Source organism: Gossypium hirsutum, chromosome D01, assembly GCF_007990345.1.
Source record: "Gossypium hirsutum isolate 1008001.06 chromosome D01, Gossypium_hirsutum_v2.1, whole genome shotgun sequence".
In the NCBI taxonomy this organism is placed as follows: Eukaryota; Viridiplantae; Streptophyta; class Magnoliopsida; order Malvales; family Malvaceae; genus Gossypium; species Gossypium hirsutum.
This window is the reverse complement of record NC_053437.1, coordinates 61,884,047-61,896,623: the sequence shown is the minus strand read 5'-3', so window position 1 is coordinate 61,896,623 and position 12,577 is coordinate 61,884,047. Positions and strand designations below refer to the sequence as shown.

General features: G+C 31.7%; 2 protein-coding genes across 3 annotated transcripts; one reads left to right on the top strand and one right to left on the bottom strand.

Moving 5' to 3' along the window:
* Window positions 1-7,497: 7,497 nt before the first annotated feature.
* Window positions 7,498-9,925, top strand: LOC107928168 (HVA22-like protein j). 2 transcript variants are annotated; one of them, XM_041087622.1, is made up of 8 exons: window positions 7,498-7,616; window positions 7,705-7,788; window positions 7,910-7,988; window positions 8,111-8,209; window positions 8,975-9,031; window positions 9,116-9,179; window positions 9,262-9,471; window positions 9,558-9,925. In XM_041087622.1, the coding sequence occupies exons 3-8, from the start codon at window positions 7,957-7,959 to the stop codon at window positions 9,693-9,695; spliced, it is 600 nt and encodes a 199-aa protein (XP_040943556.1). In that variant the 5' UTR covers window positions 7,498-7,616; window positions 7,705-7,788; window positions 7,910-7,956; the 3' UTR covers window positions 9,696-9,925. The 2 variants fall into 2 exon arrangements, with proteins under 2 accessions (XP_040943556.1, XP_016714838.2); XM_016859349.2 differs by having other exon boundaries at window positions 7,514-7,788.
* Window positions 9,335-10,854, bottom strand: LOC107928137 (uncharacterized). The gene has a single exon (XM_016859324.2). The coding sequence runs from the start codon at window positions 10,572-10,574 to the stop codon at window positions 10,053-10,055; it is 522 nt and encodes a 173-aa protein (XP_016714813.2). The 5' UTR covers window positions 10,575-10,854; the 3' UTR covers window positions 9,335-10,052.
* Window positions 10,855-12,577: the final 1,723 nt, after the last annotated feature.

Here is a 12,577-nt window from a genome sequence, read left to right as displayed (position 1 = left end):
TCTATATTTTCATACGGTTTTCCTATCATATCAATATTCATGCAAAAATATTAAAATAAATTTCTCTTTAAATCGGATTTGTGGTTACGAAACCACTATTTCGATAACCTTGAATTTGGGCCATTACACTTCTTCCTCGATAAATTCTGGGTAAAACTGTCCATTCAATTCACATTGGAACTCTTGCCATTAGGGGTGTGCAAAATTCGAGTAAAAATGAAAAAATTCGGTTAACCGAACGAATTCGATTAATCGGTTGGTTAACCGAATTAATTTGGTCAAGGGTCGGTTAATAATTTTTTGAGTTTTTGATTAACGGTTAATTCAGTTCGAAACCAGTCGATTAACCGAATTTTTTCGGTTTAACCAAAAAAATTAATAAATAAAATTATAATATATAAGTAGCCCACTATTCACCCAAACCCAATCCAACATAAACCTAATTTAATATATATAAATCCAAGTACCCACCCCAATTACCCATCCCAATCATAAAAATTACAAATAATTTAATAAATAAAAATAAAAATCTAAAATTAAAAGTAAAAGTCTAAAACTAAAATATAGTAACAGACGACAGAAATAAATAAAAATCCCTAACTAAGACCCTAACCTTCAAAGTTCCTAATTCAAATCTTCCAAAATCTTTCTATTGTCACTACCAAGCCAGCCACCTTCGTGAACCGTCCGGCGTCTATCAGGTCACCATCACCAGCGAGTTGAGGTAGACTTTTACTCTTGAAAAATTGGGCACTATTTTACTACTTGTTTATTCTACATCTTGACCAAGTGTCCTGAATTCCTTCCATCGCATTTGATCTGGTTTGCATCGCCGGATTTTCCCTATGTTACCAGTCATTTGTGGGAATGCCTTTATTTGTTTTTTGAGAAATGTCTCTTTCATCCAAGAGTAGCAAGTGTATATATAGTAGTAGTAATCTAGTAGAGAATTCAGTTTTATAGTTATTACAATCAAAAACTGAATCTCTAGATTTTCTATATGTACTTCCTTATAGATCGTTTTTCTCTAGAAAAAAAAATTTACTTACCATTTCTCTAAAGAAGAAGAAGAAGAAGAAAGAAAGAAAATAGTGGTAAATAAAACTGTAAAAGCATATCAGAGATCCATGTCCTCTCACTCCAACAATACAAAGTTTCCTATTTCCCATTTTATTTTCGTCACTCTGGAAATGTATCATAAACATATCAAATACTGAATATTATTGGTTCAACTTGTGCTTCTCACCTTTTTAACAGAAAGAAAGAAGTTTTATATAGATTTTTATTTGAAAGCTTTACTAAATCTAGCTTAGAAATTTCTTGAAAGTTTTACTAATTACCATAAAAAAAACAAGAAACAATGTAGCCGTCAGATTAAGACTTTAAAATTCACTACCCAATGGTTGACTCCACACAAATATAGAAAAAGGGAAATCAAAAAAAGAAAGCTAAATGGCATAGAACAATATAACTGAGAAGATCTTTAAAAAGTTCACAGCTTTTTCTTGCGTCTTTTAATTCTTTCTGCACCATTTGGAATGTCACTGTTATAACTTACATATAAGGCCTAGAAATGTGTTTTTAACTTAGTTATGTAATAATAAAAAAGGGGGGAAATGAAGTATTAGAAGAAGAGTAATATATATGGAAACAAAGATGTCCTAAATTAGAGTACAGAAAAATTTGTGAAAGTTTTGAAGGTTAGATGGAGTGTAGCGGTTGGATACTACTCCTTCTTGAACTTTAGCCTGGTTGGAGGCAGATCTTACTAAAGATATTTTGTGTATTTTGCAGAAAGTATCATAGCTGGAGCTACGGTTGGTGTTGTCGTTGAAGCAACTCTATACCCAATTGATACAGTAAAAACTCGACTCCAAGTAAGTTGACTTAATGGTTCAGTATTTAATCATTTCCAGAAAGGAATTTTATCTTGACATTTTTTTTTAGGTTTTTATTATGAAATTACAGGACGGTATTTCTGAAATACATCCACTATTTGTGCCTGCATTATCCTATTAACTATTTTATTAACAAATTGGTTTCTTGTCTGCCTTCCTCTAGTATTCTTTTTAACTTTTGGTTGTTTACTCTTTGAATACCTATAATCAAGCGCCCATAATCAATTGTTTCCTCTTCGAATACTTATGATCAAGTACCATGTTCTTATGGTAGGCAACCTTGGACAAAAAGATTTTTGTCTTAGTAATTCTTTTATCAAATCTTATAATACTCATAAAAAACAAGTATGGAGAAAATTCCTCCTCCTCTAACCCTTTCTCTTCTACTAGGGGTTAATTTAGTATTGCTTATCATTAGGTATTATTATTCCAAAATTTTCTTATTATCAAGTATATTAATTTAGTTTATTATTCCACACCATGACTTTTTTTAAGTCTAACTTTTAAAGTTTGTCTAGCTGATCCACTTGTGCAAACAATGAACCAGTCAATAATAAGTTATTAGACATGGATAAAAGCAGAATTTATTTCTCTAAAACTCAAAATCAAAATATGCTTAATATTATAAATGTATTTTAATTTATTATATAATTTTTTCTTGCAAAATGTTCACCGAACCAACATTTATTGAGGGTAGTGTTGCACCTCCTACTTCGATAGATTCTAAAAATTCGGGCGTTGGAGCTTCAAGCCAAACAAAGGGGACTACTAGGAAAAGAAAAAGCCACTCCTCAAAGGTCAGAAGTTTGGTGTCACTTCACTAAGATTATTAATAATGAGGGTGCAAGTAAGGCTAAATGTAATTATTGTCAAAAGGAATTTTGTTGTGATATGAAAAAAAAATAGTACAGGGTCATTGAAATATCATATTGGTTCATGTAAGAAAAATCCTAGCAATGTTGTTGACACTAGTCAAGGATAACTAGTTTTACCTAGAAAGGGAGTTGAAGGGGGGGAGGGCATCTTTCAACTTGGAAATTTGATCAAGAAGCATGTAGGAAAGGATTAGAACAAATGATTGTGATTGATGAATTACTTTTCAAGTTTGTTAAAAGTGAAAGCTTTAAGAAATTTATGTTTGTGGCATGTCCTAGGTTTCATATTCCTTCACGAACTACTATGACTAGGGATGTTTATCAATTGTATTTAGATGAAAGGGTCAAGATAATACAACTTTTGAGAAGTTCTTGTTCTAGAGTTTGCTTAACTACTGACACATGGACTTCTTTGCAATGAGTTAATTATTTGTGTATCACTGCTCACTTTATTGATAACGATTGGAAATTGAATAAAAAGATTTTAAACTTTTGTCCAATTTCTAGTCATAAGAGTGAGTCCATTGGGATGGTGATTGAGAAATGCGTGTTGAATTGGGGGGTTGATAAGTTGTTTACTGTTACTGTTGATAATACAAGTTCAAATGATGTTGCTATTGGTTATTTGAGAAAGAAATTTAACCCTCGAGGGGGTTTAATTCAAAATCGTAAATATCTTCATATGAGATGCATGGCACACATTGTGAATTTGATTGTTGTTAAAGGCTTAAAGGAAATGAATAAATCTATTGAACGTCTTAGGGGGCTATTAGATATGTGAGACAATCTCCAGCTAGATTACAAAAGTTTAAGGAGTGTGTTGTGGTGGAAAAGATAAAGTGCAATAAGATGTTGTGTCTTGATGTTTGTACTAGGTGGAACTCGACCTACTTAATGTTAGACATTGCTCAGAACTTTAAGAGAGCTTTTGAGAGGTTTGGGGAGCAAGATACAAACTTTAGGACTAAACTTGAAAAGGAAGAGAGTTGGCCTAGTGTGGATGATTGGGCTAATGTTAGAAACTTGAGGGATTTCTTGGAACACTTTTATAAAGTCATTTTGCGTATATCTGACACTTCATATGTCACGTCCAATAATTTTTTTGATGAGCTTTCTGAAATTGTTATTATTTTACGAGATGCTCTGTTAAATAATAATGTTGATTTCAATGTTATGGCCATCAAGATGAAAGAGAAGTAGGATAAGTATTGGGGTGATATTGATAAGATAAATTTGTTTATGTTTGTTGCTTGTGTTTTAGATCCTAGACAAAAACTAATGTATCTTGAATTTGCACTTATTGAAATGTCTAGTTCTGAAAAAGCTTGTGAAATGATGCAAAAATTGAAGGAATCCTTGTATGAATTGTTTGATCAATATAAACCTCTACTTCATATTACTTGTAGCCAATCGAGTGTGCCAACACATGTTTCTCTCGGTAAACCACAACAAAAAAAAATGAAAAGGCGAATGCAAGCTTCGTATAAAAAACATGAGTTGGAAAATAGTGGTGAGGATAAAACATCGGAGTTGGATAAATATCTAGCTGATGCTAATGAGAATTTTGTTAAATAATTTGATATTTTATTGTGGTGGAAAGTGAACAACCCTAGATTTCCCACTCTTTCAAAAATGGCCAGAGATGTGTTAGCTATACCGATTTCTACGGCTGCTTCAGAGTCTACATTTAACACCCAGGGACGTGTGCTTGATCAATATAGGAGTTCTTTAACTCCTAAAATTGTACAAGCTATTGTGTGTACTCAAGATTGGATTCGAAAATCATTATCACAAGAAGACATCAAAAAGATTGAAGAACAAATCCAAGAGCTTGACAAGATTGAAAATGGTATATTTATTGTTTCATTTTAATAGTTTCAACTTTTTTACCATATCACTCCTACTTATTTAATTGATTCAATGTTTAGATTTTTCTTGGAATGCATCAAAGCCTACCCTAAATTCATGAGCTTTCGTGAGTTGAAGGGTATGCTTACTATCTTATTCTTGTTAACTTACAATCTATTCATTTGTTTATATTATTTGATTTTTTTAATGCGTATATTTCTATTATATGCTAATTTTTTGCACATGTTTTTTTGTGGGTATAATGTAAATGGAGATCTTTTAGAGAGAAGAAATTGATACAAATGGAGAATATTAAATACTTACATTTCAATTATGTGTTAATTTCAAGACTTATGTAATGTTTTTAATTATGTTGTGATTCAATACTTTAATTCGGTTAATTTAGTTAATTCGGTTAATTTTTATACTTATTTTAACCAAAAATAAAAAATATATGATTTTCGGTTAATTCGGTTAATCGACCGAATTAACCGAAAAATTTTCGATTCGATTAATTTTTTGAAAAAATTTCGGTTCGATTAACGGTTAAAAGTTTAAAAGGTTCGGTTAATTCGGTTAATGGTATTTCGGGTCAGTTAACCGATTGAACACCCCTGCTTGCCTTAATCGCATCATCCGTGATGTCTTTAGCACAGAAGTAGCTTTCCATCACCCACAAGAATTTGTCCACATCGCATACAGACCTTGTCCTCACAAACTCTTCCGGCTTCGAGACATCTTTGTAACTAACTGCTGCACTTGACACTCCTTCCCCCAAGGTTGCTCGACACAAGGCTAGCTCTCATTCAAGCTCTTCTATTCTTGTGCTCAAAGTCATTGTCGTGACCATTGTTTCCTCCTTTAAAGTCATCACCATGGCTTTGAGAGCATCGTTCCTCTCCGTGAGCTTCTTTCTTTGGGAACCTAGCAATTTTTGCACATTATCCTTATTAAAAGTGAGACACATGGTCACAAAGTCCCTGGATTGCTCCTTTAAGTCATATATGCTTTCACCAAGCGCATTGTATGACTCCTTCGCGTCCTCCATGGACTCCTCGAGTTTATCTACGCGTTCCTCTACTGCCAACAGCATCTCCCTCAAAGGGACTGATTTTTTGGCCCACCTTCGTTCGAACTCTTCTTTCGACATCCCAACGATGCCTTCGCAACTAATAGCTCTGATACCACTTGTCATGAGGATAGATCTTTCGTCTCACGATCCGTGCGGCCTTAGACGATCCTTTTGAACCAAACTCTCCTAAGTCAACCTAAACACAAGTTAGAGTTCCTTTAGAACTCCTCCAATGCACCAATTTGTATATGGAAAGTAATTTATTCTAAAAGAAGTCACAAAAGAACAATAGAAAGAATGCACGAGAGGTGTTTGAATAAATTCTCTCTATATTCTCTTATTCACAAAGAATAATAAAACAATAAATGGAATTAGTACAAATAAGGGGGAGACTCTCTATTTATAGTTGAGCTCTCCCAAAACCAACGGTCAAGATTACATTATATTGACGGATGAGATTAGCCTATCCCTTGATTTTAGAGATTTACAAGATTACATCAAATCATATCAACTTTAATCTTTACAAGATGTGATTCCTTATCAATCTTTAAATATTAGTTCTCATACTTATCAAGATAGCCTAAGTTGTCATATATTTATCATCGGGCCAACTAGGCTTCAATTTGACAAGCTTCTCCAATAGCTTTTCAAATCGGGCCAGTTCTTGCGGGCTAAATGATCCCCATTTAAACAATAGACCTCTATTGGATGCATTTGGTGCGATGGTCACGGGCTTTGAACTTTGACCCGTGACATAAGCATGTACTTAAAGGACCTATAATCATGAGATCGACTCTAATATGCTTTATAGAAAATTTTTGTTTTTGAACTTCCTCCTTAACGATAAAATATCTTAATTTAACATGTTTTGAACGTTTAGAATATTTGTCGTTCTTTAAGAAAAAAAATATTTTTTTTTGAAATTATCATAATAAATTTTTAATGACCTAATAATGATGTTGGCCACCCCAATTCCTTAAATAAAATTTTGCAACCATAATGTATGAATTATTGCATCAAAACATATCACATATTGTGCTTCCATCATAGATAATGCAATGATAGATTGGTTAGTATTTTTTTTTTGTGATATGACTCCAGCAAGTAAAAATAAATATCTAAAAATTATATTTTTTATTATCAAGACATTAAAAAAATAATTAATTAGGTTATTTATACATGAGTAAGTAATCTTTTTTTGTTTAAACTGCCTACAACAGAAGCATAAAGAGTTTATTCCTTTCTTTTTCGTTGCATATCAATCTTTGGACATTGCATAATACAGAATTTCAAATTCTACTAAACAATTATTTATATTAAAATCTCTCTGAAACTCGTTCTATAGTTTTTTGGATACATCTTAATGATTTTTGTGATCTATAATGAAATATTTTAATTCTTATCTCATCTTTTGTTTCAAAATTATTTAAGTGGAAAACTTTTATTTACTCAATTGAAAAAAGATTAATTTATTCATTTTATTAAATTATTATTGTTATTATTTTGATAACGTTTTTATATTTCCATACTTTTATATAATCTTTAAATAAAAGAACTAAATTTAAGAACAAAACGCATCGCCAATTGAGTCTTAACTTGACTGGCATGAGCATTGTTACCGATGCAGGAGAATGTGAATTTGAGTGTGTTGAAGCATATTATCCTCTTAATTATGAGTTAGGGAGGGGCTATGGGTCAAAAAGAGTAGATATAATTCAGAATCTATAATGAGATTAATACATCAATAATCATGATTAAGTAAAATTTAAAAAACAAAATTGAAGTTTAAATATCAAGTTTTGTGGCTCCAAAAAAGGAGACGCTTCGAAAACCAACCCAAGCGGTTCCTTTTCTTTGTTTCTTTCTCTTTTCTTAAGCCCAAGAATCAAATAATCAGAAGGGATCCCTTTATTTTCTTCTAAAGTATATTTTTAATCTTTCCTAGATTTCTATTTATGTTCCTCTTTTTAATTATTCATTTCTTCTTTCTTTCTTTTTCCCATTTTTGTAGGTTTTTTATGGGTTATTTAAAGGTTCCTTTTTCCATGCCATAAATCAAGGAATTTCCATTAATTTCTTTTGGTTTTCGAAACAGGTTTGGAAATTCTTGGGTTGTTATTCGTTTTGCCAAATTTCAATGAATGAATGATTTAATGGAAAAGAATTTGAGTTTTTTTTTAATTGAAAACTATTCCTTTCTTTCTTTATTTTCCCAGGAAATATTAGCGCGGGAGATTGGAAAAACTAAGAATTAAATTACACAATGTTGGGTGATTTCCTTACCAGATTACTTGTGTAAGTCATTTACAAAAATTTGTTTTTTCTTTCTATTTGTTGCATTGAATGTTCTTTTATCTTTGCAATTGAATATTTATTCGAATTTCGCCATAATCTTGTTTATGATGTTATATATGAAGGTTGATTCTTGGATATGCATATCCGGCGTTTGAATGCTTTAAAACAGTGGAAAAGAACAAAGTCGGGATCGAAGAACTCAGATTTTGGTGTCAATATTGGTATCAATCTCTTTATTTGTTTATTTATTTTTTCTCCATCATAATTAGACCTAAAACCATGCATATGATCTTAAAAGATGATTTGATTGATTCGTTTATAACGAGAGTATGATCAAACTAATACTTTTAAAATTGAACAGATGATCAAACTGGTCAGACCACTGATTTATCGTTCCAACCAATTCGATTCAAGAATTATAAAAAAATTAATTAAAAAAATTCAATTATCAATTTAAGGGTTCTTGATCTAATTGGCTCAAAACCATTCTCCAAACTGATAACTCAACTGATTCCTGATCCGATCTACTAATCTAATTCGATACAATATCATCGAACTGGAATCAAACAGCACTGATGAAATAGGTTATAATTTACTTGTAAAAAAAAAGTTTATATAAAGAATACATACATGAAAAAGCAAATATTCTAAATGATCAGAATGCCAAATACCCATCAATTTGATATATAGATTAGTTTGATTATAGAATTACAACTTTTAACTGATCAGTCACCATCATATTGAATTGGAATATGCTTGTGTTCACTTATTCATGAAAAAGGCTTTTATGTTAACTACACAATCATTAGAGTAATAAAACTCCACAAGCTGATCTGAGTTAAACGCCATTTGTTTTTAGAGTATGATAAAAAGGGAAAAAATTTATTCCACTTGGCATCAACTCAAAGTCCACATCTGAATTTTTTTACTCCACTTATGTTAAATCCAAAAATTATGTATGCAAATGTAATTGTTTTTTTCCCCAGGATCCTCATGGCTTTTCTGATAGTTTTCGAACGAGTAGGGGAAGTATTCATTTCATGGTACTAAAAGACCCTCTTTGAACATTTCATAGCTTTAAATCTTTAATAGTTGATGATACTAAGTTTTTGAACTATATGATGAAGGTTACCAATGTATGGTGAGATGAAGATTGCACTTTTAGTTTACCTATGGTATCCTAAAACTAAGGTAAAAAGTTACAAATGGTGTACTACAATTTGACTTTTTTATGCAGCTGTAGAACAAAGTTGACAATTTTGACAAAATGTAGGGAACTGGATATGTATATGATACCTTATTTCGACCATTCATGGCGAGACATGAAACAGAAGTGGATAGAAAGATACAAGAGGTAAAAGCTAGGATTTGGGATTTTATTTCCAAGTACTGTCAAAATTTTGCAGAAATGGGACAGGGAAAATTCTTTGAAATGCTTCAATATATCGCAAATCAATCTAACAAGTTTAAACAACAAGCACAGGTATAATTCTTGAAGATTTTTATAACTTGAAAGAGAAACAATCAGCATTCAAGTTTCAAGTTATTTGAACCAAACCTGTTTTGCAGAGACCTGATAATCCAGTTCCGGCGGCGGCAAACGGTCACCGTAGTCAATCTGGGGGAAGTGAGACTCGAACTTCAACAACGATCAATCGTTCCGCTCTGGATTCACCTCGTTTAAGACCTCGTCCGGTCCAAACTTGAGGGCTGATTTGAAAACGATTAATCGTTCCAATCCGGAGTCGTTGCCTTAAGCTCCGCCGCCGTATGGAACCACACAGATTAACAATTTCTAATAAACAAAAAATTGTACAAAAAATCTAGAAAGAAAAAAAGAAACCCAGAATAAACAAAAAAAAATTGTACAAAAAAATCTAGAAAGAAAAAAAGAAACCCAGAATTGTTTGTTGAATACCAAGGCTGAAATTAATTCATTGATTTTTTTTTTTGTAATATAAAATATGTTTATATATATTTGATTCCGTACAGTACAAGAGTTGTTATTGGATATTCTATCCCTTGTTTCCTGCGTGTGAAGACGCAACCTTTTTTTTTTATCTGTTATCTGGTGAAGATGATTCGAATGGATCGGATGATCCGATCAAAAAGTCGGGTCAGACCGGGGAGGAGTTTGAGGTGAATGAAGCGGAGGCAAGAAGAGAAAGGGTTTTGAGAAGATAACCGGAGCCAAAACCGACGGAAGAAATGAGTACCGGAAGAGTCAGGGGAGGCTGACATGGGCTGAAGGTAAGCCCAAGCCGCTTGTTTTACCAACCGGTTACGTATGGAGATTTCGTACCCGGAATTGGTAGCGGATCCCGCGGCAGTCGGAGAGTTGACGGCGACAGCGGGGGAAGGGAGGATGTCTTTGAGTGAAGTGTAGGAAGCGAAGGAAGCTTTGAGAGAGATAAGCTCGAGGTCAAGAGGCAAAGGGGCGGTGGCGCTGCCGTTTGAGAGGCTGGTAGCGGTTTGGAGCGGCTTTGGTGTGAGTAGAGTTAGCTTTGTAGGGATTTGTACTGGGGTTGTGATGGAGTTGCGGCGGCGGATGGTTGATGTCGGCGATTGCCCCAAACCGTCTTCCATAGTCGGAAGAAAACCAGGGAGGAATATTTTGGAAGTGGGAATATGAAGGGCGGAGAGGCTGTGTGTGTCTTTTGAGTAAAGACTTAGCGGCGGCTGACCAATTGGTGACGAAAATGGAGTGGAGTGCAATTATTAAGAAAAATATAAACTGTCTTCATTTTTTGGCCCAAAAATAATCTTTTTCTTTTTTCTTTTTTCTTTTTTTAAATCTCATCACTTATGTGGTGTATTCTTCATGTGCCTATTTCTATTGTTTTTGTTTTTACCCTTGAGTTTTCCTGGATTAATTTTTAGCATCATTCCATAATTGGTATAGTAAAATTGTACTCATCGAGGAGTTGATCTAATAGTTGATGTTGGAGATTAGAGAAAAATTTATTTAAATTTTGATTTATAGATTTTTTTTCGTTCAAAGTTGTTTTATGGAAAAAAAAATAACTAAATTATATAAGAGAAAGTATAATAACAATTTTAACACTCCAGTAATATAAGCTTATTAATAGTTCAATGATAGAATTAAACGTATCGTAAATTTAAAATTTCAATCTTGTGTGACATCTTTATTTATTTTATATAAAATTATAACATCTCGTAATAATATAAATTACTTTATAAAATTAATAATTTTATAATCAAATTAATACTTAATTATCTCGTAATACAAATTTAATCACAAATTAAATTATAAAATAGATGCACTTGGACTTCTTTTCGTTCTTCTTTTTTTTCCTTTCTTTTATTAAAGATGATGGTTAAGAAAACAGTCGATTAGATTCCATAAATAAAAAAAGAAGAAGCTAAAGTTGCTTTTTGATGTGGATTAGTCATCCAATCTCATTAAGATTAAACATTTTTAACAATCCAATTTGCTATGATATTAATTTACTACCATATTACCTTCTCGAAAACATAAAATAAAAAATAAAAAATGACAATGAACTTCTTTCCTAAGTATTTGTATTAAGTTTGAATCTTAAAATTATTATTGTTGAGAAGGCTTTACCTAAATATTATCTCTGATCTAAATAGAATCAGACTCCGACCATAAAACAAATAAGGACACTTATGGTTATACCAAAAAAGAAGCGAATAAAAAATTAAAGGTAAGAGAAGCAGATGACTTGTTCAACAGCATAAGTACTCCAACATTCGGAAGGAAAAATCGAGTTAAGGCAGGCAATAATATGAATCACAAGGTGTAGCCTAATGATTACTCATCTCATTCATTAATTATGTGGTTGAAAATTTGATATCCGCTCATGAAAATGGAACATATTTAATGATCAACCGTTTACCTCGATTAAAAACAGCTAATGAATTTTATTTTATTTTTACTAAAAGAGAGAGAAGGGCAGGCGCAATTAGACACAAATATAACGTTCGACCATCCCCGATCGGATCTACTATTTCTTCAAAGATGGATAATTTTAAGTTGTTTTTTTTTTGTTCAATTTATATTTGTTTTAATTATAAGTTAATTTTTATATTTAAAATATTATATAACTTAATTTAGTAAACTAAATTACATAATAAAAAAGCATTTATAATTAGTATGGATAAAGTTTTATGATGTGTGAAAGTTGAAGTCAAGTTACAGATATTAGGCTTAAACATTTTTTAAATACAAACGCAATTTTTATAATAAAAAATTTCAAATACGACTTGATATAAATACACAACATATTTTAAGTCTAATATCCATCTTTAAAATTTTGCTTAGTAATTATAAAATGTATGACGTCAAATTTGAGCAATAACCCATTCAAAGACCACTAAAATCAATCATCAACTTTATATTAGTTAAATAATTTATCATTATTAGCCGATATGAAACCATATAATTAATCTATTTTGAAGAAAGAATCGTACGTACCTTATTGACTTTTATAGTGTTTTGTTCATCTAATCTAACTTCCAAGTTATTTGGAGTATTTGTGAACTAAATAACCCAATTAAAATAATAATAATAATAATAAGTTCATAAGTGTTAGATTTAATATAAA